Raw genomic sequence first — 26104 nt, 5'->3', positions numbered from 1 at the left:
TTTTGAAAAACAAGAACCGAATGGAAATCAACGGTGAAAGCTCAAAAGGAAAAGACACTAAATTCAGCTTAGACAGGCAACAAACTGATTTAGAGAGCTTGACACAAGTGACCAGCAGTCTTTTGGAGGACAGTGTGTCCACCTGGATTGGAAATATTGAAAGAATGAGAACGAATACAAAACAGCTCAACACCAAATGCTCTGACGTGAAGTCCCAGCACACATGGAATGACGTTCCAGAACTATCACCACCTTCTCCAGTCATTTCATTACTGTCGTTGGATTTGTGTGATCTGGAGATTCAAATGCTTATAGATGCTGACCACGCTGCCCAAACACAAGACAGTCTACAAATGGATATGGTGGACAGTTTTGACCTGTATTGTTCTGAAAATCAAGATGTGCAGATCTATGATTCTAAATGTAAAATGGCTGAATGGATAGTTGATGATGAAGAGCGCTGCGTACAGAATCACAACACACGTGTAAACTGTCTAGATTTAGGATGTGACATGGACAACCTTACAGGTTCTGATGGCGTTTTAAGCCCTCAAGAAATTGAATGTGACTTAGAAATAAATCCAACGTTTGGAAAGTCCATGTCTAATTTGGACCAAAAAGGTGAAGAATTGAGTGTTCTTGGCAGCCAAGAGACCCAAAGGCGTAGTTTCCATCACGATCAAGTAAACTATTATACAACTCAAAGTAACATCCCAGAGGACCATTTTTGTCAGTTTGCACCCTGCATGATGACAAATAGAAAGGACGCGGGATACTTGGCAACAGCTTTGACCGTCAGCAACCAAATGGTCGCCGACTGTATAAATTCGAGCCATATTCTGGACCACCAGCTTGAAAACCAGCTGGCATGTCAGTCAAATAGGATTCAATTTGATAACTGGGAACAACAGTATGAAAAGAGCTCATACAAGAACTATTCGCAAATTCTAGAAACATATCAGCATCATATGTCGCACGACACATATATGAGAGATGCGGACGAGAATCTAACACACACCAGGACTGGATCGGGTCTCCAAGGCACAATAATGGATGGCTCTTGCGTTGAAGGCTTTTATAATAAAGGAGAATCTTGTTCTGATTTGAAATTTCGAGGCGATAGGAGTTATCACAACTTTGAAGGCGTGGCTAGATCGTTCCCTGCTACAATACATAAGACCCACCCTACTCCGATTCCAACTCCACCTCTGGATGACGATTGGTTGTTTAGTAATATAGTGGCAGAGGTAAAAAAGCATGACTACTGACAACTAGGGAATAATCACGTTTGTACATTTTATTATTGTTTGAGTTGTAAAACCGTGATGTGATTTTATTCACCATTTCTGTGAAATGTTCTCATCTGTGTTGTAAAATGAATTAAGTCAATAAATGAGGTAAATAGTGTAATATTTCTGAATTTCGTTATAAAGCATGTTGAAGGTGAACAGTTGCTTGTGTATGTGCGTTTTAAAGAGATAAAAATAAACCACACTGTTTTTAAAACCAACGGTATATTAAAATTCAACCCAGTCTCATTTGATCATGATAGCAAAATAAACGAAAAGGTCGACTAAGCAACAAGATTGAAAATTCAAGTTCCACAGATGCAAAAAGACAACACTCAATCCTCTTCAGAAACCCATCTCAGATACATACAAGTATCTTCGATGGAGTTGTGATTCTTACATATTCTCTGCTCATGTCCATAGCACGTACACTGGTTCAGAGCTGTGTTATGAAGCACGGGTCGAGAATAACAAGACCTTAAAGACAAATTTTGGAATTTGAGAACAATAACTGGGTTTCAGATTGAACGCTTTCCGAAGTTCCGAAGTATTAAAAAAGTGTTTGTGCGTTTGTCAGAGACCAAGCACAATTCTAGCAGCAATGCTGAGTTGAAAGGCAAAAAGTCAAAGAAATTAAAGGTTGCTATAATTTAGGAAAATGTTCTAAGACAAATACGTAGAATTGGTGGAGGTTCACGATGGTCTTGGCTTCTTTGATTCTGTCTGTCTAACAGCAAGGTTTTCTCCTTTTAAACACTTTACGTTGCATAACAATATCTTGATTTTGGGGAATGACATTTCATAACACACCAAAAAAAAATATACATTATTGGGGAAGGTTAAACAATTCAAGTATAGAGGTGTAATCCACATGACCAGTTAAAGACATACAACAGCATCTGACATGAAAACACTGCTTAGTGATTTACAGATGTCAGTCTTGAATACTTCTTCTAACATTCCCTAATATTTGAGGTTCAGTAGCTGAACAGGTCTGAAACTTGTTCTAATACCAGAATGTATAAAAACAAGAACATGTACAGTTAAACACTGCTAAACATTAAAGGTAACACTAGCAAGTGTGTGAGACAGAAGCAATGTATCAAAATGATCCTTATAATACAAATTTCTATAAAATATGTAGCAGTAAAGAAAGAATTTGACAAATACAACTTTAAAAGAAAAAAATTCAACAACTTCACGTTTAATGTAGTCTAAAAATGTATGAAGAGGATTGATAAGAAGGATGTCAAATTTAAAATGTCCGTCTTATTACTTCATTTTATTTTTCAGATAATGTTTGTTTATTCTTCACATCTGCGGCTTGCCCGAACTACAGGTATTGTTGACATGATGCACACAACAACAATAATGTCCCTTTAGTCATCCATATGCCCCAAATTGTGCTCAACATAAAAGCTTTGATCCATAAACATTTACCACATTCAAAAAGAAACAAACTAAAAACGTTAAAAGATAATAAAGTAGCAGCCTTTAACCCTCAGGACAAAAACAAAATACAATATCATATGTTCATGTATTTCAAGTGCACACAATGACAAAGAAAATCTTCACGACAGAAGATATGCTTGTGTCCTACAGATCGTTTTTTGTTCTTTGAGTCTCAAGTCAGTCCGTTCTTGACTGATATTCCCCAACCGTACACGTCTAATCTCTTTAACTTTGTCCTGTTTCACCGAAACCATGACATGTCTACAGTATGCGCGGACACAAAAATCATACACGACAAAATAAATAGATTTTCTTAACTGACAAAATGACAGTAGTTTCAAACTGGAGCTGATGTGTTAAGACATAAATAAATTAATCCTAACTACCTATACATATGTCACTCCAACAAAAGTTTCTTTTTAGAGCTAACTAGGTAATGTTTGCATCCAGACGTCAGACGCTGAACTTCAGGAACTTGAACAGAAACTATCATGTTATAATGTCATTTTAAAAGGTCTAGAAACGTTTACTGCTAAATCTACAAGGAAGTGAAATCCGCCAGCTTTGGCCGTTCTTTTGTTTTTCGCCAGGATTTATTTGCTTTTTATGTATTATTTTACTTTCTATTCTGCTCTCGTGATCTCTGAGATCAGGTTATGGCTAAGATATAAAGGCTAGCATGAATGAATGAAACTTGTAGCGTATTCATCTAATAAAAAGCCATTTTCTCTTTCTCACTTTCTGCCTTTGTTTTGTACAATCATAGCTTGATGTTTGTATAGGCCTATGCCAAATCACAACTGATTAAAAGCATTAATATGAAACGATGATATCATTTCAAAAAATTTTAAACACAGATATTTTAAAATAGCAAAGAGAGGTTATTCAATTGCTTTAAGCACGAAATTGGAGTGAGAGAGAGAAAAGTGCTAGCACAGCTGATGTAAAGGATTTTAGTCCGATCGTGAATCTGTTCATATGGATCATCTGTGCAACACCTAATGGCATTTTCATTTGATTGCCATCAACATACTAAATTCTCTTAAACACATGGCTTTTCATCGATAGCGAGCTCGAGGTGGCCATCATGATTTTGTCACAACTAGCCTGATATAGGCTACTGCACGGATATGAGGCTATGCCAATATACAGCACTTCTAGTTCCCAGGCAATTCTGGGAAATGTCGTTTTTCTCTTACTTAAAAAACTGCATCGTTGCTTTAAATAGTACTATAAGAGCACTGAATAAGTTATTTTCCATCTTACATGCTAATTCATAAGTTCATTAAAATCAATTTGAACCTATTTCCAAGTTGTTTTGTTGTCAGTGTTTTGACGATTGCAAAGCTATGTGTGTTAACTCAGTTAATCTGTCTGTCCTTCACGCAGTCCCCGTCTCATTCAGCGTCTGTTAGGCTGTAGGGGGGCGGAGGTCCCAGGGCGTTGTCTGAGGGTGTGGGGGTACCCGGCGGGCCGCTGGATGGGGAGGGAGAAGCACCTGGATCCTCAGAATCTGAGTTCTCCTGAGAGAGATCATCCACTAGAGCCCTGCGGCCAGCACGCACTGAGAGAGGGAGTGGAGCTCGCCTGAGAAACAGTGAACGTGTTACTATGCAGTTCATACATAACAGAAAACATACATTTAGAGTGGCCTCAAAATATATATGGATGTTTGTAAACACACTTATGACACAAAGTTTGAATAATGTTATATTAAAGGGCCAAACAAGTCAAAAGGTTTTCATAAAACCAACTTTTTGCAGACATTATTTTAATGACTATTGCCCATCTCATCGTTTTGGTGGATGCTATGTGGAAATGTTATTCATGATTCCTGATTAAAAAAAAATCCCCAAATAAATGTTGTGTTTATATAATATATTTGTGTATGGTGTGTATATTTATATGTATAAATTAAGAAATATAAACACAATTATTTATTTTGGAATCGATTAATCACCATTAATCGATGTGACAGAAATAATTCCAAGAAATTCATTTTTATCACTTTAAGATTCAAGTCCAAAATACTTTGAGGAGCCCCTTTATATCAACTAGATCAGTCGTTCTCAAACTCAGATCAAGAACCAAATAAATGAATAAAATGAACTGCAGTTATTGTTCTGTGAATGTAATTTACAGCTACAGTAACAGAATTATGAGAAGATTAAATAAAATAACACAAGTAGCCAGTTCCTGCTCGAAATTTGTGCTGTTGCTATGTTACGCATGAGCTACGATCATCCAATGACAAATCAACATGTGCATATAACTATATATAATATTGCACAAATGTGTGTTTAACATGTATATAGCTTTTTTAAATCTTTAGTATCATTTGGTAATAGTTTATTTATTTAACATTTGATCCATTTATCAGTTTGAGAACCATTGAACTAAGCAAAATGAAAGAGAGAAATCTATGAAATCTATGAGTCTGGGATTAGTGAAGGACTACACTTTTTAAAGACAGGAAGTGACCCACAATTCAATTTTTTCAATTACAGAATCAACAGTAGACTCTGTGCTTTAATAAATCAGATACAAAGGACAGAAAAACTCTCTCATCTTCCAAAGCACCTCTACACACCATCAGAATCATGAGGGGACAGAAAAACAAATCACACTTGAAACCCTTTACTCTCTCTCTCTCTCTCTCTCTCTCTCTCTCTCTCTCTCTCTCTCAAACACACACATACACATAAAATAAACCTACTGTTCTGACTTCTGGAGTTCGCTGATGCTGAATGGGTTAAGAAGACAAACACACACATATGGATGGACACACAGGCACATTACGTGAGTCGATGGGTGAATGAAACATGCACAGACAATACAACATGAAAAGGATTGTTCATATGTGAATGGGTTTATGTTTCAGTGGGTTTATGGGTAAACGCCTCTCACCCTCTTGTCAAATGTGAAACAGCACAGCTCAGGGTTGTAAGCAGGTGACTATGTGTATACCTGAGTTGAGATCGTAGTGAGTTGAGCTCGCGGTTCATGCTATGCATGCTGTCACTCATCTCCTCCAGCTCTCGCTGCAGTTTCCTGCGCTGGGCATTTGAGCGAGAGTTCTCCTCCTCCACCTCCTCTAACTGCCTCTTTAGCTGACGGAGACGTCCCATAGATTTATCCACCTGCACAGAGATTTGAAAAAAACTTGTTTATTTAAAGATTTCTTGCTGTCCTACATCTCTTCGAGAGAGGCAAAGTTGCTGTTGCCGTGGAAATGTAAAAAGAAGACAAAAGCACGCAGGTGGGTCCGAAAGACGGATTAAGAATTGTATATTAAAGTCGGCACAGCAAAGCTCCAAAATAAAAATAAATTCATTAAAAGACTTTAGCATGCCGTTTGACATTTTTGATAAACGTGGAAATGTACACAACTACAATATAAGCTGTCCACCCAAAATCATTACAATGCATTACTTTGAAATCACTGAGAAATAATGATATAAATAAATACGTTTATATCGTATATACCATATAAATAAACATAATCTGATTCTCCGATTCAAATTAATACGTTTGGCCGATTTGGTTCTAAATGTAAAACTTGCAAAACATTTTTTACAGTTACTCTGAAAAAGTATTGAGTGGGGTCTGAACATTTAAGACAATCTTTGTTCTTCTTAATCTTAAAGGATTAATAATGAATAGTAATAAATAAATTAATAGAAGCAATAATTAAATTTGACATATTAACATTTCTGTTTTGTTAAAATGCTAAAATCCTAAAATGTTCAGATTACTGGCAGGTTTAAATCAGATTTTGAAAACCAGATCTTAGTTTAACACTTCTGAACCCCACTCTATACTAGACAGCTTTAGAGAGAGGACATGTTAAAGGGCACCTGTTCTCTGTACTGATCTGCGTGTCTTCTTTCATCTTCCACCTGTATCACAACCTCTTTTAGTTTCTTCTCGGTTTTTCTCACCAGTTTATTGGCGGCAGTTCTTTCTCTGGTGAGATGAAATGGTGAGATCAGATCCAACAGGACAAACAAAAACACATTACTGATGTATGTCACTGTGATCTTGAAATGGAGTCTTTTAAAGACTTTCCGGAATAAATGATTTTGATTGGTCAATTATAAAATGTTATGGTCAAATTTTTATTTGTATTTTATTTGTATTTATTCATTTCTCAAATAATGTAAAAATTGTATGAATAATTTATTATTCTGTTTTCTCACTGTCTCTCTTGCTCCAGTTGTTCTTCCATTGATTCTATCTTGGCCTCCAGGGCGGCGACACTGAGTCTGTGTTTTCCCTTCACAGCCCCCTCCAGCTCACTGAGACGAGTCTTCAGCTCTTTATTCTGCCTCTCGAGGGTCTCACGTGCACTGTCGCTCTTCTGAGCCAGGGTCCTCTCTCCAGAAAGCTGAACGGTGAGCGTCTCGACCTAACATAAGCAGAGATGTCACATGCTCTATCTCCATCTCTGTGGGTGCGTGTAGGACAGTATAGTGTACGGTGTGTTTATTGGCACCTGTAAGGCATTCTTCCTCTGCCTCTCAGCCAGTAGTTCTGCATTACTCTGTTCCTCCTCTAGTTCTTCCTCCAGCTGAGCGACCCTCGCCTCCAAACGCCGTTTCTCATCAAACAGTGCCGATCTACAACGGAAACGACATCATGATGAGTAAAGCTGCTTTGAAACAATGCAACATTGTAAAAAGTGCTATACGAATGAATTTGAATTGAACTGACATAAAAAGAATCTGTAATGTTTATGTATGTGATCTGTCATGTGCATATTCAGTTTGTTTTCATAATCTTTAACAAAATCTAGCCAAGGCAAGGCAAAAATCCAGATGGATAAAATGAATCAATATATACTACTTTGCTTCACTCAATATTAAATGTTGTTTTCAACCAATTTGACTACACAAGTTAACAGGGTCGATATTCAATTAATCTTCTTTGTTGAAACACAATGTAGATCCAGAGGAGCACATAACCTCATACACACACATATAAATACTAACTTTCCATTCGCGGTATTGACGATTTCTTCTGCTATCTCATCTCTCTCCTGCTGGGCTTGTCTGCGTTGTCTATCAGACACAGCCATATCCTGAGAGAAGGGCAGAACATAAGAGCAAATAGCCACAAATCTCTCTTTTCGAGTCCTCACATGTGGGATGACAAACCTCTGTTAACTGCACTAGTTCAGCCTCCAGAACCTGCAGACGTTTCTCGCTGTCCTTTGACTGGACGACAATCTCATCCCGTGCCAACTTGGTCTCATCCAGCTCACGTATAAGTTCCTTCATCTGAGTCTGATGGGTGGGAAGTTAATAGAGAAGAAAAGGCACAATTGTCTGTAGTAAATATTTAAAACGTCTGACATCACAACGCTCTGCCACATACATTTTGATCGGACAAACCTGGAGACGTTTCATCTGCCGAACTGCCTCCTCTCGGCTCCGATTGGCTGCTTCCACCTGAGCCTCCGCCTCCTGCAGCTCTGTCTCCAGCTGTTTCTTGACCGTCAGGGCCTGTGCTCTCTGTGTCTTCTCTTCCTCGAGCATCGCTTCCAGCTCGCGTACCTGCACACGACCAAAGAGAAACACTGAAACTGAAGTTCAAGTGCAGAAAGAAAAAGACACCAGTATTGTCAAATCTGAAATCGTGTTAGGCATCAGTTATGATGTCATGTGCTTCATTCTACCTGTTTGTTGAGCGCTCGCCTCTTCTCTTCTCCTTTCTCCTCTTTAGTGCTGATCTCCCTCTCAAACTGGGCTCTAAGTGCCTGAAGGGTGACATCCAGTCTCAGGCGAGCGTTCTCTGCCTCGGTCAGCTCATCCTCCAGCTCCTGGGTTTGTTCTTTTAGAGACTGAGCTTCTGTTTCCAAAGCCCGTCGAGACCGTTCCAGCTCATGAACCTGAGGACGTTTGTTCACTGATCAATTCACACATGTTATAGAACATAAATTGATAGGCGATTAAACCAAGCCGTACATTTTTGCCAACGTCATCCTGGACGTTGACCAGCTGTTCCATCTCAATGCGAAGCTGCTTATTGGTCCTCTCCAGTTCATCTCTTTGCTCGGTGGCTTCCTGCAGCGCTCTGGAGAGAGACAGGAAGCGTGTCTCTTTCTCTCGGCTCTCTGCTTCGGCTCGGTCTCGTTCCTCCAGCAGCCGAGCGCTTACTGCCTTTTCTTCTGCCAGACACTGATCAGAGGTCAAGAATAAAGAGTCGTCAATTCGCACATTCTATTAAAGGGATAGTTCACCTGAAAAAATATTTTGTTTATTAAACCTCATGATGTTTAAATCCCTGAATGTCGAACACAAAGGAAGATACTTTGAGAAATTTCTCAGTGGTTTCGTGTCCATACAATGGGGGCCAATGTTGTATCTTCATTGTGTTCCACCGACAAATGAAAGTCATACAGGTTGGAATGACATGGGGTTAATCAAATGATGAATTCATTTTCATTCATCCTTCCGTCTTTTCCTTCTTTATCCCACCTGATCAAACTTCTTTTGTCTCTTCTCCAGAGCAGTGCAGTTCTGTCTCTCCCTCTGCAGAGCGATGGTCATGTCTTCTATTTCTTCTCTCAAGCGCTCTTTCTGACGCTCCACGCGTTCTTTCTCTTCCTCTTTGGCGCTCTCTCTCTGCGTGGCATTCTCCAGCTCTCTCTGCATCTTTCTCCTGGTCTCCTCCCCGGCCTCCACTGCTGCATTCACCTCCTCCATCTGCCTCTTTAGATCAGCCAGCTGCACAGACACAAATCATAGTTATGAAATTAAAACTTACATTTAAACTTCATTTATGCATTTGGCAGACACGTTTTAAATAAAGATCAAGGCAAGTTTATTTATATAATGCGTTTAACAAACAAAGTTGCATTGTTTCTAAGCAGCTTTACGTGACAAATTAAACACAGAAGATGAAAATGTGGGTAAAGAATACAAACGGAGAGGATAAAAGCAATGTTAATATAATTTGCAGAAGTACATCTAAGTCTCCCACTGAGCAAGCCAACACGGCAACAGTGTCAAAGAACCAAAACTCCAATGATGAAAGAATCTCGGGAGAAACCAGCCTCAGCCGAGAGGGCCAGTTCACATTTTTGTGATAAACAGGAAGAGCCTATCAGCTGTGATTTATTGAATTAACATTGGTTTAAAACTGTTAAGGTATGATAATTATAGAGGCATAATGCAGCTATAAAATGACTATTCAGAGCATTCAAGCTATATATGTTTTTATCATTATGCGTGTTCTTTTTAATATTGAAATTGCTGTAATAAAGATAAACTGACACTTTTCCCTCTTAATCTATTTGGGCATGTTTCCAACTACTCCATGTGTGTGTGTGTGTGTGTGTGTGTGTACCTGCTGTGTGTTGCTCTGAATCTGACGTGTGAGCTCTCTGGTCTTCTCCTCCTCCTCCTCTACCCTCTCCATCAGCCCTGCTTTTTCCTCCTCGAGAGCGCGCACGCGCGAGCCCAATACCAGCTTCTGCCGTGTCTCCTCCTGCAGGAGCTCCTAAAGCGGGACACACATGAAGCGTATTGAAACAAAGAGGCCATTCCTTTCAAAGACACTTTAAAATAGAATAACAGCCAGTAGGAGTGGAGAATCTCTTGGGTGGTTACATGCTGTACATACATCCAATCATGAATCAGTGATGTGTCATGAGTCTTTCAAAAGCTCTTCAATTTAGCCCAATGAGCCTAATAACATATAGTGGAAAATAGAAGAATTTGCATACACACACACACACACACAAAGTTACCTGAACATCATGAAGTTGACTCTCCAGACTGCTGACCTCCTTATTTAGACGATGAGATTTGGAGTCAGATGAGGAGAGAGAACTAGACAGAGACTCATGCTCCAACTAAGAGAGAGAGAGAGAGAGAGAGAGAGGGAGATTTGAGTTTCCTTACATCCTCAAATACAGTCCTTATGTATTTATTCACAAAGGAACACAGTCTTGCCTACAAATAAACTCTCTCGTTTTCATTCATACCTGTAGTTTACCGATTCGCTCCTCTCTTTCCTCTCTCTCCCTCTCGGCCTGTGAGAGGCGCACGGTCAGTTCCTGTAACTGTCCTTCCGCTCTCTTTCTGCCCCTCTCACTCTCCATCTTTCCCCCCTGCAGGGTCTTCAGCTCGGCGCTCAGGTTCATGCGCTCCTCCTCCAGGACAGCCTTGGCCTTGTCCAGAGACTGACGTGACTGTGGACACACACGAATAAACACAGCTGAAGCATGGAGACGTGTAACAGTAACTTGTAGACACAGTGCACTGGACACACACACAGTGACTCACTCTTTTGGCGTTGTCTAGCTGCTCCTGCAGGGAGTCGATGGCAGCGGTGTGTTTGATGCGGAGCTCTGAGAGCTGGGCTTCATGACGACGGGTCTCATCCTCTAAACACCTCTGGAGCTCTCCTAATTCAGCCTCACGTCGAGACCTGCACACACAAACAGGGTAAAATCGAAATATTTATAATTTTTTTTTAAAACATTTTCATTGTTGAAACTTTGCATAGCACGTGTCATTTTATGGCATCCTTAAGACATATCACCTTATTTTTCTTAGTCTCTTTGGATAAAAGCGTCTGATATTGTAAATGGTTAAACTTGAATGTCATTTTTTAGTGAGCACTTGAATTTATTAATATTAATTCTTTAAAATCAATGGATAGAGTAAAGTCAATTTATGTTGAAAGATTTACATTTCATAATTTGTCTTTTAAAAACATTTTTTAAACATTTTATATGATTCTTAAAAGTTACTAAATGCTTCCGCCAACAACTAAATAAAATAGTTTTTACTCTTTTTAATGTCATATTGTTTTTTAAACATTATAATATTTAATATTTACACAAAATGTATACTGTTTTTTTTTAACTGTAATAACTTACTGCATTCATATTTAATAAAATCAAACCACATAACATTTGAATACATGACAATGAGACCACTTGAATTAAAATAAATTTAATTTGAGAAATAGTGTATTCATGTAATTAATTTTTTGTAACAAAAGTCAATGACTTTTAATTTGCCAGAATCAATTGACTGGGGCATGTTGTGGTAGGATCTAAACACACACACACACAAACACACACACACACATACACACCTGAGCTCTTGTTGAGCAGCTGTAGTGTCCAGTGTATCTTCTAGTTCGGTCCTCAGAGCTTCTAACTCCTCCCCCAGATCTCTCCTCTGTTTCTCAGCTCTCTCCCTCATCCCTCGTTCATTGTCCACCTCCTCTTTTAGCTCAGAGACCTGGGACATGGCCTCCCTTAGAGCTCGCTGAGCTTCCGCACGCCGCGCGCCCTCCTCCTCCAACCTGACAGACACAGAGAAGAGATGCCGTTCTGAATCTTATGGTTCATTAGTTTTACTTTATAGCGGCAGGCTAGATTATTAACACTGTGTACCTTGTCTGTAGTGTGGTGATCTCTTTCTCTCTCTGGCTCACACTGTTTCTCAGCTCTGTGGAGAGCAGACTAAGATCAGACATCTGCTCCTGGGCCTCCACTGCTTCTGCTTCCATCCGTCTCTTCCATTTCTCCTGCTCCAGACGACTCTGCTCCTCCCTCTTCAGACGCTCTGAGAAACAGAAAGAGACGTTTTGGCTTTGTTTACATTAAAGTGTTGGAGAGAAGCAGAGGAGAATCCATTCGTGTTTTTATTAAATATGTCAAAACTTTGCCTAACCCACAGCCCCAGCAATACCACTTCAGTCCACCAGGGGGCGTTTGACAGTTACCTTCTAAATCAGCAATGACAGCTTCCTGTTTGTTTTTCAGCTTGTTGAGACTCTTCACCTTCTCCTCTTCCTCTGTGAGTTGATCTGTCACCTCATTCAGTCTCTCTTCCAGCTGTTTCTTCTCCTGACAAAGCAAAAGAGATCGGCAAAGCATTGTAAGCTGCGAAGCTGAATCAATATTCAGATGGATTCAATTCACAACTAGTCTCTTCAACTACTTTGCTAAATCGCTCCCTCTGCTCTCTCAGCATCAAGGTCTCGGTCTCCAGGTTCTTCACTTTGCTTTCCAGAGTGACCTTCTCCAGCTGGAGGCGCTGGCGTGTCCCCTCTTCCTCCTCTAGCTGCTCCTCTAGATCCTGAGAGTTAGAAACACAAAGATGTTGTTGACAGAAGATCTTCAATCGTACTGGACATCCAACGCTACACACTCTTCCTCGCCTGGACATGCTGCTGCATTCTCTTCTTCTCATTGGTCAGCTGGAGAGTCCTCTCCTCTTCCTCCTCCAGTCGGGTCTCCAGCTCTCCTAACACATCCTCAAGCTCCTGTTTGCGATTGGCCAGCCGCGCTCTCATTTCTTCTGCTTCTGCGAATAACTCCGCCTCCGCCTGGAGCTGGTCGGTGAGCACAGACTTCTCCTCCAACAGCTGTCGATGAGAAAGACATCGGATGAATATGAAAATCGAACTTTTGTTTAGTACATATACAGTACCAACATGGGCAACAAAATCGAATGAAACCTCAGAAAGAGAGCAATGGTGAATTCACCTGCTGATTTTTTCTGTCCAGCTCAGTGAAATCAAGCTCCATTTTGCAGAGGTTATCTTTGGCTTTCTGAAGCTGTGCTTCACGAGCTTGAATCTCTTCATCCTGTCGGGTCACCTGCAGCAGGGGTTTGACCTGCGCAAGAGGTCAAAGGTCAACAAGACAAATTAACATTAAAAGCCAAAAAAAACATATGGTTCGTAGTGGTATTTTAAGTGGGAAGCATTAGAATTTCTGTGATGTATTACCTTGGTAAAGAGTCTCCACCACTGCCAGTTTCTAAGCTTCAGGTACGCTGCACAGTTTCTCTGCATCACTCGCAGAGCGCTGAGCTGCTGCTGTTTCTTATGGAACGCCCTGCAGAAACACACATCATTAACACACACGTACGCACTGACCTACCACACACACACACGTGCAGGTGTTTACCTCCTGGCGAGGTATCCACGGGCAGCGCTCTGAAAGCGAATGATGGTGTCGGTGATCTTCAGGTCTCGTTCTTCCTCTAGATGAGCCAGAACTCCAGCACGGAAGAACACTTTACTCTGTCCCACCCGGAAAAGATTCCTATCCAGCTCCAGAGCGCTGATCTGAGCACAGTAACAATGTTAGAAAAGTTAGTAAGTTTGAAAAGACAACGATGGGGTGTCTAGGTGGTTGCCAGGGAGTTGCTATACTGTTGCTAAGGTGTTCTGAGATCCCCAAATCTCTATGAATCTCTGCGAATCTCTAACATGATGAACAATCAGTCAAAAAGATTTAAGTTTGGGCCACTTACCATAAGCTCACTCGCCTGTTTCCCATCCATGAAGGTTCGGGGAATTGCATTTGGAGTCAAGATCTCGTACCTGAAAGACCGATATTACATTATAAATTGTAACATACAGTACATAATCCGTACATGTAGTTTAAAAGTAAAAGCATCTTATAAATGGAAACAGCTACTATATTTTGACACACACCTCTGTCTGAACTCCTGAAATGGGATGCGGTTGGGGAAGCCCTGTCTGCAAATCCTGATCCCCTCCAGGACTCCATTACACCTCAACTGATCCAGAACCAGATGAGGACTCAATTTTCCTGCCTGTTACAATTCAAAGAACAATTAAAGATCCATTTTGTCCATATGCATTTATGTGATGTGTATTTCTCTATAGCTCTGTCAGTCTGTCTCACCCGTTTCTCGTGGTTGGGGATGATGCAGCGCAGGAAGTTGGGGTTGGTGTTACGGAGGGTGGCCATTAGTTTAGTGAGAGACTCTTTGTAGAGTTGGCCCACTGTGCGGAACATGCCCTTCTTCGTCTTGAGCCCAGCTGCTCCAAAATTCACTGGTCCACTGCTCTCACCAGACGACACCTGATCCAGACCCACAATCCTCTCCACTAACCGGCACAAAACAAAATAAAGTGTTAGAACTTGCTGAGATAATGTTTCAATTGTGCTCTGCGTCTGAAATCACATACCGTGACAGTGTGTAAATTAAATGAAGTACCTTTCTCTTGACTGTTAATTCAGCATATGTTTTTTTGACAGGTATTTGTCATTTATTACTGTGACTTATTGAATTTGGCTCCTCAGCTCCCGTTGCCTCATGGGATACAAAAATATCCATCCGATCTATACTGAGAAGTCTCAGCGTAGACCATCCAGACATTTCACACTTACAGTTTTTCTTGCATACTGAGGTTTGGGACAAACTGCTCATAATATACTTTACACATACTAGCTATTAAAGTAGCCGATTTCAGAAGCATATCAATGTTGTTATAGATACAAAGTAGAAAGGATCTACAGAATCGGTTCTGTTTAGGCCAAAGTCAACATGTCTTATGACAGTTTTATGATTTTTGAATGATAACTTTTATGTTAGGATCAATTTCTGTCTTACATGTGACACTTGCCAAACAGAAATCAATTCTATGAGTGCAGTTGACATTTACAATACAAACGCTTTAAAGTGATAGATCACCCAAAAAGGACAATTCTGTCTTCATTGACTTACCCTTCATGTCTTTTTAAACCCGTTTGACTTTATTTCTTCTGAAAAGAAGATATTTTAAAGAACATTGATAATCTAACAATGGCGGTACCCATTCACTGCTATTGTATAGACACCAATGCAAGTCACCGGTTACCGCTGTTGTTCAAAATATCTTCTTGCACAAAAAAAGAAAATAATAACAGGTTTGGAATCACAAGAGGGTGAGTAAATGATGACAGAATTTATATTTTGGGGTGAACTATCCCTTTAAGAGGAAAAATGCGTTATGGAGCATAAACGCCAGCTCACACAATCTAAAATGAAATGTAACTACAATTTTTAGCCAACCCGTTCAACGAACTACACATTCTACTCATCTACAACACACATTTCACATCGAAATGTGATGAAATAGAGAAGGCAAACTATTAAGAATGAGGACTTTCTAATGGACACACTGACACAAGAGGGCGAGTCGGTAACTGCAGGAGAGGTTAAACAAAAAACGAGCAAGCGAAACCTACTGCTTTCAGAGCCATTGGTTTGCATTGTGGCATAGGAGTCAAAAAAGTACACACGAGGAAGAGTTTGAATATCTAAGACGAGATTAGAGGAGGGAAGAGGAGAAACAAGAAAGATAAGGAGAGGAGGAGAGGTAAAAGGGAGAGAGAAGGGGAGATCACAAGCAAAGTATTAGTCTGCAATATATTACAAAGTTAAATATTAGTAATATGGTAAAATATCAATATTAACTGAATTAATGATTTTTAATCATAGTTTAATACTAAATGGCAAGCGATTATTTAATCATTATATATTTTACTGTGACGTTTCACCGACCTGCTCATTACAAATTCAATATCAAAAGTCAAAATATCCCTCAAACTCATTTTTCATACACCAGCCTGTGATTTTTACTCACCCTCTCTCCAGAGCTCAGAGATGAAGGGATCAGATGACTGATGAAGGAGAGATGCAACATTATCATTCAAAGGATCCATGTTCTTCACCAACCATTCATCTGCCTTGTAATCCACCTGAACAAGATGAAGAGAAAGAGAGACATTTCTAAAGTCAATACAATTCACAAGCCAGTATATGTTTACTTCATTTCAAATTTGCTTTCATAGACGAAATCTGCAACTTTTTGGGTTAAAATTGATTTGAATAAAATAAAAATGAAGTAGTTATTGAATCCTTGCGATTCACAATGGTAAGCTCATAAAAATGAAAAAGCTAAGCTGTAGGATAAGAGCTGTCATTTGTAGGGCTGTCAGTATGATCAAATTTGGCTGTTGTAGAAACAACATGGTGAATTCTATTTAAGGGCACCCACGGTGTATGCAGATAGAAAAAGCTCATTCGTAAGGTCTTTATACAGTTCTAAACACATAGTTATGTATTTTATATGCATTTCTGTCAATAGATCCTCCAAAAAATTACACATTGGACCTTTAAATAAAATACACTATTTAGTATTGTGAAAATGCAACCTGAAAAGAAATAGTATAAATAATAAATTATTTAGATTTCATATTGATTTCAAAAAACAAAAGGAAGAAATGGAAAGTGAGTTTCTCTAACCTTGCCAGCGTAGTGTACGATGGAGAAATCAGCCTCTTCTTTGATCTGACGCGGCCGCATGAACTTCGAGTGTGTACCCTGCTCGGCTGAGAGCTTGTCCACAAATGAGCGATCCGTCGCCCTTGGAAACCAACACTCTTCATCCAACAATGCCAGTACACCAGGAGGATGTGCCTGCAGAACCATCCAATCAGAAACATGCAGTTAATAAAACTACTAACAAACAGCTAATGGGACTGCTCGTGGTTTTCCATGATGTGCATGAAGATCTTCACACACACACACACACATAAATACACTGACCGGTCTCTCGATGAGGTCGATACAGGGCTGAAGATCCAGACCGAAGTCAATGAAGTTCCACTCAATGCCCTCACGCTGGTACTCCTCTTGTTCCAGCACGAACATGGTGTGATTGAAGAGCTGCTGCAGCTTCTCATTGGTGTAATTGATACATAACTGCTCGAAGGAGTTCAGCTACAGAGACAGATGCAAAAGAGACATTCATTTATATGTCGGATAAATAATAAACAGCTGTCAAGACCCTCTGGTCGGCTCTCCCACCTGGAAGATCTCGAATCCGGCGATGTCCAGGATGCCGATGAACGAAGCTCCCTGTCTCTGTCTGCGGTCCAGCGCTTTGTTGATTCGGTGCACCAGCCAACGGAAAAGTCGCTCATATGTGGCCTTCGCCAAGGCCTCCACTGCGAAATCCGCCTGAGCACAATAACACATGAGAAAATGAGCTAAAATGAGCTAATGAAAAGACATTTAAAACGTAACTTTTGGAATTTGGACCAGTGAGATTTCATAGTGGAAGGGGGTTAGATAGCACGCTTGCATCAGAAATTCAAACCAAGTGTTGAAATGCTATGTCGTCCAATTCCTGTCAGGACCACTACTCGAATATTACGCACACACACACATACCTGCTGCTTGGTCTGGGCCTTCTGGACATACTCCCGTCCCACTTTGATGCGAGGAGTGAGAATGGCTCGGCTGAACTCCAGCACACTGATGCCCAGCAGGTGACTGAGTTTCTGAGCTGCTGTGTCGTCTGGCATTGAGGCCTGATCTGTGTTTTTCTCTTTGTTAAATGTGATGTTGCCAAATTGAAGCACTGCAGAGATCACCTTTAATATCGCTGGAAAAAAAACACAATTTAAAATCGATATACCTGTATACATTTTATTTTTCAATATGAATTTACTGCTGCCTTATATATTTCCTCTTACAGGTGGACTCTTCACTGCTGAAGCCCATGATGGTCATAGAGTCCATTGTCTGTGTGAAGTTTTCAGAGTCACTCTGACCCGTAACAGGTAGTGAGCCCCCACAGAGGAAGCGGTACTGATCCGGACTGCCCAGCAGAAGCTCCTCTACAGAATGAGCGAAAATAAATATTTAAGAGAGGTTTAACTTTACAGACCCTCAAAAAATGTGTGTGTTTAACTATCTACGGACTTCTGACAGTTTCAGAAGCTCCAGAGATGAGCTGGTAGAAGAAATGGAAGGTTCGCTCCTCTTTAGCCTGGCGAATGGCTCGAGACTTCTCCAGGAGATCTGACACACATCCGGGTTAAAGACAAATGTACAAGCACAAAGGCAAGAGGTGCACCTCCACACATCTTTATATGTCTTACGGAATAAAACATGCAGCTGCAGGGAAAAATTAAGCGACAATTTGACAACTTTTTTAATTGACTACTTTAGCATTTTGGTATTTCAACAATATTTCTCCCAAATTTCAAATATTGTAGAAATTATATTTGCAGAAAATTAAAACAGAAAAGATGTTCTGTATTTTTTCAGGCCTCAAATACCTACTGCAAAGAAACAAGTTTATATTCGCCTTTAAGCAATGCAACAGTAATATTTGTATGTATTTAGGAAAATGTATTTAGGTCAGTCTTTCACATTGCTGTTGGAAGACTTCACTAGCACTACTGAGGTTTGATTTTGTTAAAATTCACCAGACACTGAACTGGAATGACCACAAACATCTTAGTTTTTTCATGCATATCTGTTGTGTACTTTATGCGTATTATTGGGACGTATTATTCATCAATTGTTTGGATACAAGTCTCAATGTTAGCACCAACAATATATCCAGCAACATCAAAATTGATCCTGATGAATTTCCCCTAAAAGAATCGAAAAGTAAACATGTCAAACCAGTTTTTGAAATCACACATGACTTCTTGTGATAAATATAATGAAGCCGAGCTTACAAATCTGGAAGAGTTGTCATTTTTGACAGTCTTTGCGTTGCCAAAGGCCTCAAGTATGGGATTAGCTTGCAGTAATTGTCTCTCTAGTTCCCCCTAGACAAATGACAGAAAGAACAGCACATCAGTGCAGAAATATTACCCACAATGCACCAGCATCAGCATGTGTAATGATCTACAGCCATTTTCACAATAAGTGCAGCCAACCCCTCACACGTTCTGTCAAAAACATACATACGTTTACGTATTAGGAGGGGGGGGGTGTGTGCAAAGAAATACATCAAAACATTTGTTTATTTATGAGCCAGATTTCCATTTTGGGAAAATTTTGCAAGTTTGATCTAAAATTGAACCTGGATCAGACACACACACATAGCTTAGCAAAAGCGTATAGCTGTAAAAACAATCCACGTGCAGGCTAACACCTCTGTCTGAGCGTTTTGCACACACCCATATAGACTTCTAAGGTCTATGTGGGTCAAAGAATAGTACAGCAAAGCTTTCATTTGCATAGAGCGCCTCCTACAGGCCCACAGTGGAAGCATTAGAGCAATACAATGAATAAAGTCGTATGGAGGCCGTACTCACATACTGCACAGTCTGTTAAGAGTCCACAAAAAGAGAGAGATGGGGTGATGGAACAAACATACAGGACACACAGGGGATAAAAACAGAAAATTACATTTAGATGAGCCAAAACTTAAAAACATGTTAACAAACATCCACAACACAAATACATCAACACACAGTTATTAGACATATGATACATCACACATCATGAGATTAAAGTGTCAGGACATGTATTAGAGTTGCTGAACGTCCTCCAGTGAGGTAAACCACGCACGTGAGGGTTATGAAAAGATCAGCCCTCACTCACCCTGTTCACACTACAGCTGCCTCGACCCAGAGACCGTGTGCCGTCCATCTTAAGCACAGAGCGGAGGAAAAGAGCGTGGGAGCAGAAGAGAAAAGCATAAAGAAACAGCAGGACCCAGGAAAGCGAGAGAACAGAGCGGGCAAGAAGAGACGAAATTATAACGTATAAGAATAAGATGCAAATCAATTTAGTTGTGGGTTTTGCATGCTTATAGCCTGTAGATAGACCAGCCAATGCTCAACCATAAGTCTGGGGTCAATGTGAAACAAGTTTGGGAGAGTTGACAGGATGGTCAAATGACATGTGGTCATGGAGTTCAAGTTATCTACATGTAAATTTGGCAGAAATGTTAATATAATGTAACGTTCGTTTTTGTCAAATGAAAAAATAAATTGTTAGAAATAACATTCTTTATTTTTAAATGGGGTCTGTTAACAAATTGTAGAAAATGTATAAGTAATTGTATTACAAGTAAAACTATTCAACTTCTTATTGCTGGAAAAACAACTATTTCTCTGCTTCTCTTAAAGGAACAGTTCACCCAAAAATTTAAATTCTGTCATGATTTGCTCATCCTTGAGTTGTTCCAAACCTGTATAAAGGTCTTTGTTTTGATGATCACAGGGGAAGATATTTGAAAGAATACTTGTAAACAAACCCCCGATTGACTTCCATAGTAGGAGAAATTACAATGATAGTCAAAAGTGCCCCAGAACTGTTTGTTTTCCTACATTTTTTAAAATATCTTCTTTTGTGATCAACAGAACAAAGAGATTTATACAGAAAAGTATCCTGGTAGGATAGTCAATGGGGGCCAAGAATTACAATAATTCTTCCAAATATCTTTCTCTGTGTTTATCGTTACAAACAATTGTATACAGATTTAGACCAACCTATGGGTAAGTCAATTAAGAATTTTCATTTTGGGGTAAACTGTTCCTTTAAGAGAAGCAGAGCAACAGTGTTTTCTGATGGTTTTGGTTCTCACCTGAAGAGCGCTGTCTTTAGATCGACCAAGCGTGCCAGACTTGTGTGAAGACGCCACATGTGCCAAATACTGGATCACTTTTTTGGTGTTCTCAGTCTTTCCTGCACCAGACTCCCCTCTTAACACACACAAACAGAACAAATAAACACACCACAGACACATCTGTCTGTAAAAACAGGTTAAAACCGCAATGTATTCGAACAATCGTTCACAGGAGATGAAAAGACAGAAAATACTGTACTTCCCCTTCAGACTAAACACACCACACAAAATACATCTGAAACAAATGGCTACACATGTAAATAAACAGGCAAAAAATGACCTGTAGAAAAGCCTGTTTAGATGTTTAGCTATGTCAGGTTTGAGGACCAAGAAACTTTAACCGTATTATGTAACTGTGTCTAATAAGATAGAGAGCCAACTCAACACCAGCATTCCTCCCACTGACTCATTTTAAATGTTTATTATTATTTTTTAAATCTTTTAATGCTCTGGATGAGTTATATTAATAGACAGTTCTGAAGTCTTTAACTTTATATTGCCACAAAACCGTAGTTATACTCAAACATGTGGTCACAAGCTTTGCGTGATACTTACGTGCACAGGATGGCTTGATCTTCTCTGTCTGTGTGAAGAAAACAGGACGTGTGAAAATTGACATGTGCATAAATTGCAGTCGTTGTTTGCAATGATTTTATAAATATGAAAAATCAAAATAATAAAAACTTGCTTTGAGGATAAATCATATAAATACATAATTAAACACATTTAGTTACATGTACATAAGTACTTTAAGTTAAATTACATTTAATTACATTAAGAGCATTTATAAAGTCAACAAACCTGTATTTTAACACTAATTAACAACAAAACTTTAAATTAATAGTTTATATCATCATCATCATCCTCTAATTTTTAATAACACTAACCAGAGTATGACAGTTAATGACCTGTCTGTTATAGTTAAGAACAAAATATAAAATATATGTTTCTCGGTCACGCCTGGGGTTTCCCAAGCAATGATCGACCTTCATACACAAACATGAAAAACGGGCTTGATGCAGAGGTGTATGAATAAATTCACAAACACTGAAGCAGACTACAGCAGGTTAGTTGGTTGCCATGGTACCTTGCAGCATGCTCCTGTAGGCTGCCTCTGATATGGCATAGATATGAGGCGGCATCTCATGCCTTTTCTTCCCACGATACATCTCAATAATGGATTCTGTATAGACGGGCAGGTTCTTATAGGGGTTTATAACCACACAAAACAGGCCAGAGTACGTCTGTGAAACCACAAACAAACACAAGAGTTCAAACAGATAGAAATAATGATGTTGTATGTTGTAAGGCAAACAATGCTTCCATTGTTTACCTCATTTGTAAGTCGCTTTGGATAAAAGTTTTTTCTAAATGATGACATGTAAATGTACAAACTGATTAAAAACACAAGAACTAACCCGAAAGTTTGAGATGCCAAAATGTTTAACTACATATCCATAAGCAGCATTTTGTTCAAAACAGCATTGTGGTAAATGGCAGAAATATAAAGCAAGTTCTGCAAATTCAACACACACTCACAAAAACAGAATGTCTTACGTTATTTACACATACTCGATTGATTGTATGTCTTTATTTCAACTTGTTCCTTTTACCAAATCGAATGTAGTAAACACTGGACTCAAGTAACTGAGACAGTAACCGTTGCTGGATCTATTATGAATAAGGGCCCTTGGTCTTGTGTGTGTATGAATGTACATGTGCATGTGCACTTTCTGCATGAAACCGGAGCAGAAATTTGAGCGCTAAACTAGTAATGAATAAACACACGTGTATGCGTGTGCATGTAACGCTATCCTGCTCGCTTACAACCCCCCCACACACACCCATGTGATGTGCACAGTCAGGTGAATAAGTCAGACTGAATGAGGTGAGGGAACTCATCAAAGCTTGACATGGGACTTACATATATGAGACCTGAATAGTATCTCTCACGGAGGTTGTGTAAGACTGAGGCCTCATTGAGGCACGTGAGATCGGCCATGTCTTCTACTTTACTGAAACGGGGCGGTTCATTCGCTGGAGCTCCTCCCTTGAGAGTGTCAGTTTCCGCCCGCTGTCTGTAAGCTCCACCTCCACTTCGTCACCCCGCTCCTCACGCATGCTTGCAGACTGACCGCAAGAAAAACAAATAAAAAAGTTGTAAGGGAAAAGATTGAATGGGATCACTGTATATTGATTTTTATGGAACTCTTTTCTTGTTATTTCAAATGGCAATTTGTTTATAGTTAACTATTTTCCTCCAAACTTTTACAAGTTTTTAATGTTGTTGATATGTCTATGTGCTATGTTTAATAAGCTTTAAGATAAAACCATGTGAAAATTAATTTTCTCCATATTTTTTCTCCATAATATTGCAGGTTACCAAAGACAGTTAAAAAAAAAAGGTTAAAATTCCCTCTGTTTACAACATCATAACCCTGTAAACCAATCACGCAAAAAAACAACAGTATGAACCATAGATACAGTATGTAAGGATGGCGCAAAGATTCTGCACTGACACCGCGTCTACACGCGACACGACAAAATACCTTAGAAACGCATTACAACACATTATAATTGTATATTTTGTCCACACTGGATGCGGCTGTCGCGTCCGGTGTAGACATGTTGCTAAACGATCGCTGCCGTTTCAGCTCTGCTTCTGAAACATGAGCATGTGCTGCTTACACATGGAGGCGGGGACTCATTTGAATATCCAATAAGTCCGCGTATACTAAATGAAACAAACTGTAGAGTTACATTGAAGTCATTTTAATACATGAAGAAACTATCACAGGGAAAAACTTTTTATGCACTTTTAATGCCTAAAGATGAGAAGCTTAAGCGATATAATAATTAAATGCAGTGGGACATTGAAGTCCTGGTGAAAAAAATTACAACACAAATGTTTTCATTAAATATTGCAGGGTTTATTGTAAATAGTTTATAGAAAAAAATGAAACTATCTGAAGGCTTCATGAAAATTTCGAACTTCCGTTGGCGCAACTCTCTCTCTCTCAATGGCTCTGGCCAGTCCCATTTCAAAATGCAGGCCATTAAATATCATTTTCAAATTTCATTTTATGTGGAAATTTACTCATCTTCTGGACTGCAACCTATTAACTGCATTAACTCATATACTGCACCGTAACTTTAATAACCGCATTAACTCATCCACTGCACTGTAACCTCAACAACTGCATTAACTCACCTATTGCATTGCAACTTTAAAAGCTAATGTCAATAATTTATGCACACTTAAGTCACTTGCACTATTGTTTAGTCTAAATTATTATCTGTTCATATCCACCTGTACATTAATCTTCATAGCGTTAATGTTCATAGTATATGTCATATTTTCATAAGAACATACCTACTGCAAAATATTTTCCTAGTCCATGCCCACTGTATAATATTTTCTCAATATTGTATTATGTATTTATTCACTGTATATCCTGCACTTGCTAATTGCACTTCTGGTTAGACCTAAACTACATTTCGTTACACTGTACTTGTATATGTGTAATGACAATAAAGTTGAGTCTAATCTAAAAACAAATGTAACTTGGCCATTTCTTGACAATTTGTGTGAGAGTCACGTGGTCATTTTCGCAGAATGTGCGTGTTCATTCAAACAATACTGAAAGATTACAGACACAGTCTGAGTTTTTAAAATTCGCATACTATACAAACACTAACTCTCTCTTTCTCTTTAATACACTTGTTACTTGCTTTATGGAAAACAGAGAATACATTCATGTTTATTGGAGTCAGGCAGTCTGAGGGGGACTGTGTCAGGGGTTGAGAAGCAGAAATAGATATACTGAGTCAGAGAGAGTGAGAGAGAGAGAGAGAGAGAGAGAGAGAGAGAGAGAGAGAGAGAGAGAGAGAGAGAGAGAGAGAGAGAGAGAGAGAGAGAGAGAGAGAGAGAGAGAGAGAGAGAGAGAGAGAGAGAGAGAGAGAGAGAGAGAGAGAGAGAGAGAGATAGAGAGATAGAGGTAGAGATAGAGAGAGAGAGGGGGGGAGGAGAGATGACCTCCCACAGGAAGCACTGAAATCTCTCTCTCTGGCAATAAGTGAGATTCTCAACATGGGACACTTTATAGCGGGACCTTATTTTGCATTGCAATGCCGTTCAGCATTTAGCAACTACTGGCCCAACAAGTGCATTATTCTATTCATAGTGCGTTATATCAAAGCACTCAAACCGCGACTTGTTGGGCGGCTGGGGCACTTGAGTTAACCCAACTTAAATGTGAAGAATGTGCTCATGCTTTCTTTCATGGTCCTTGCATCACTCCGGCCAATACGTTTCTCTGACAGTCCCAAGAGGACATTTACCCCAGTTGTCCAGAACTCCCTGACTTCTCCATCTTACCTCAAACCCATGTTTCTCTGAAGGCACCCAGATGAGCCTCTTGGCTGCCCAATCAGCTTGGCTGGAGGCAGAGAATACAGAGGTTGGTGACCCAGGCCCCGCCCCCGTGGAGAGGAAGCGGGTGACATCGTTAGTACCACCCCCCGCTGGCCTGGACATGATTGTAGCACTGTGTAAGGAAAGAGAGACTGTGAGTTTGAAACTGGTCGTAGATGACATACTGAACAGAGGCAGATCACTACCCTTAATTTAATCATACCTATCATCATTATGATCTTAGTAATATCACACCACAGGCAACTGGCAAGAAATAAAATGAAATCAATAGATCAGGATTACAGTAATGTGACATTTAATACTGCAGTTATACCAGGATGGTCTAACCGACACAGTTAACCTCAGTATACAGTGCAAATGCTGCTTAAAGGGATAGTTCATCCCAAAATAAAAATAATTTCATCATTTATTCACCCTCGTGTTCACCAAACCTGTCATTGTTTTTTATGTCATTCAAAACCTGTATATGACTCTCTCTTCTGTATAAGACAACATAAGATATTTTGAGAAATGTGGTTTTGTGTCTATTCAATGAAAGACAATAGGGACCCATGTTCAAAATATATTTTTTGTGTTCTGCATAATAATGAAAGTCATACAGGTTTGGAATGACAAAAGGTTAAATAAAAGTATTTTTTATTTCAGTATGACTATATAACTTAAGTATGACTATTCACGCCATAGTATATGTATATTGTGTGTAATTGGGTTAGTTTAT

The 26104-nt window shown here is 39.4% G+C and overlaps 1 protein-coding gene across 1 annotated transcript; it reads right to left on the bottom strand.

Moving 5' to 3' along the window:
- Positions 1-2545: 2545 nt before the first annotated feature.
- Positions 2546-25488, bottom strand: myh14 (myosin, heavy chain 14, non-muscle; the record flags this gene model as incomplete). The annotated part of the gene is given in 43 exon segments (XM_079469498.1): positions 2546-4328; positions 5458-5484; positions 5709-5881; positions 6599-6707; positions 6941-7149; positions 7237-7360; positions 7733-7821; positions 7898-8026; positions 8135-8296; positions 8419-8631; positions 8708-8920; positions 9221-9469; positions 10092-10244; positions 10495-10599; positions 10732-10938; positions 11033-11177; positions 11853-12065; positions 12157-12328; positions 12489-12612; positions 12707-12844; positions 12927-13133; positions 13255-13386; positions 13500-13608; positions 13681-13841; positions 14030-14099; positions 14214-14335; positions 14428-14633; positions 16155-16269; positions 16817-16990; positions 17120-17293; positions 17381-17533; positions 17746-17960; positions 18052-18195; positions 18281-18379; positions 18897-18960; positions 19048-19140; positions 19633-19644; positions 20910-21027; positions 21507-21534; positions 22039-22195; positions 22876-22982; positions 22985-23081; positions 25330-25488. Coding segments are annotated over 43 exon segments (6060 nt in total). The 3' UTR covers positions 2546-4138.
- Positions 25489-26104: the final 616 nt, after the last annotated feature.

The sequence above is a fragment of the Barbatula barbatula genome (assembly GCF_947034865.1).
Source record: "Barbatula barbatula genome assembly, chromosome: 12".
Lineage (NCBI taxonomy): Eukaryota > Metazoa > Chordata > Actinopteri > Cypriniformes > Nemacheilidae > Barbatula > Barbatula barbatula.
Note: the sequence above shows the minus strand (reverse complement) of the source record. Positions and strands in the feature narration are given on the sequence as shown.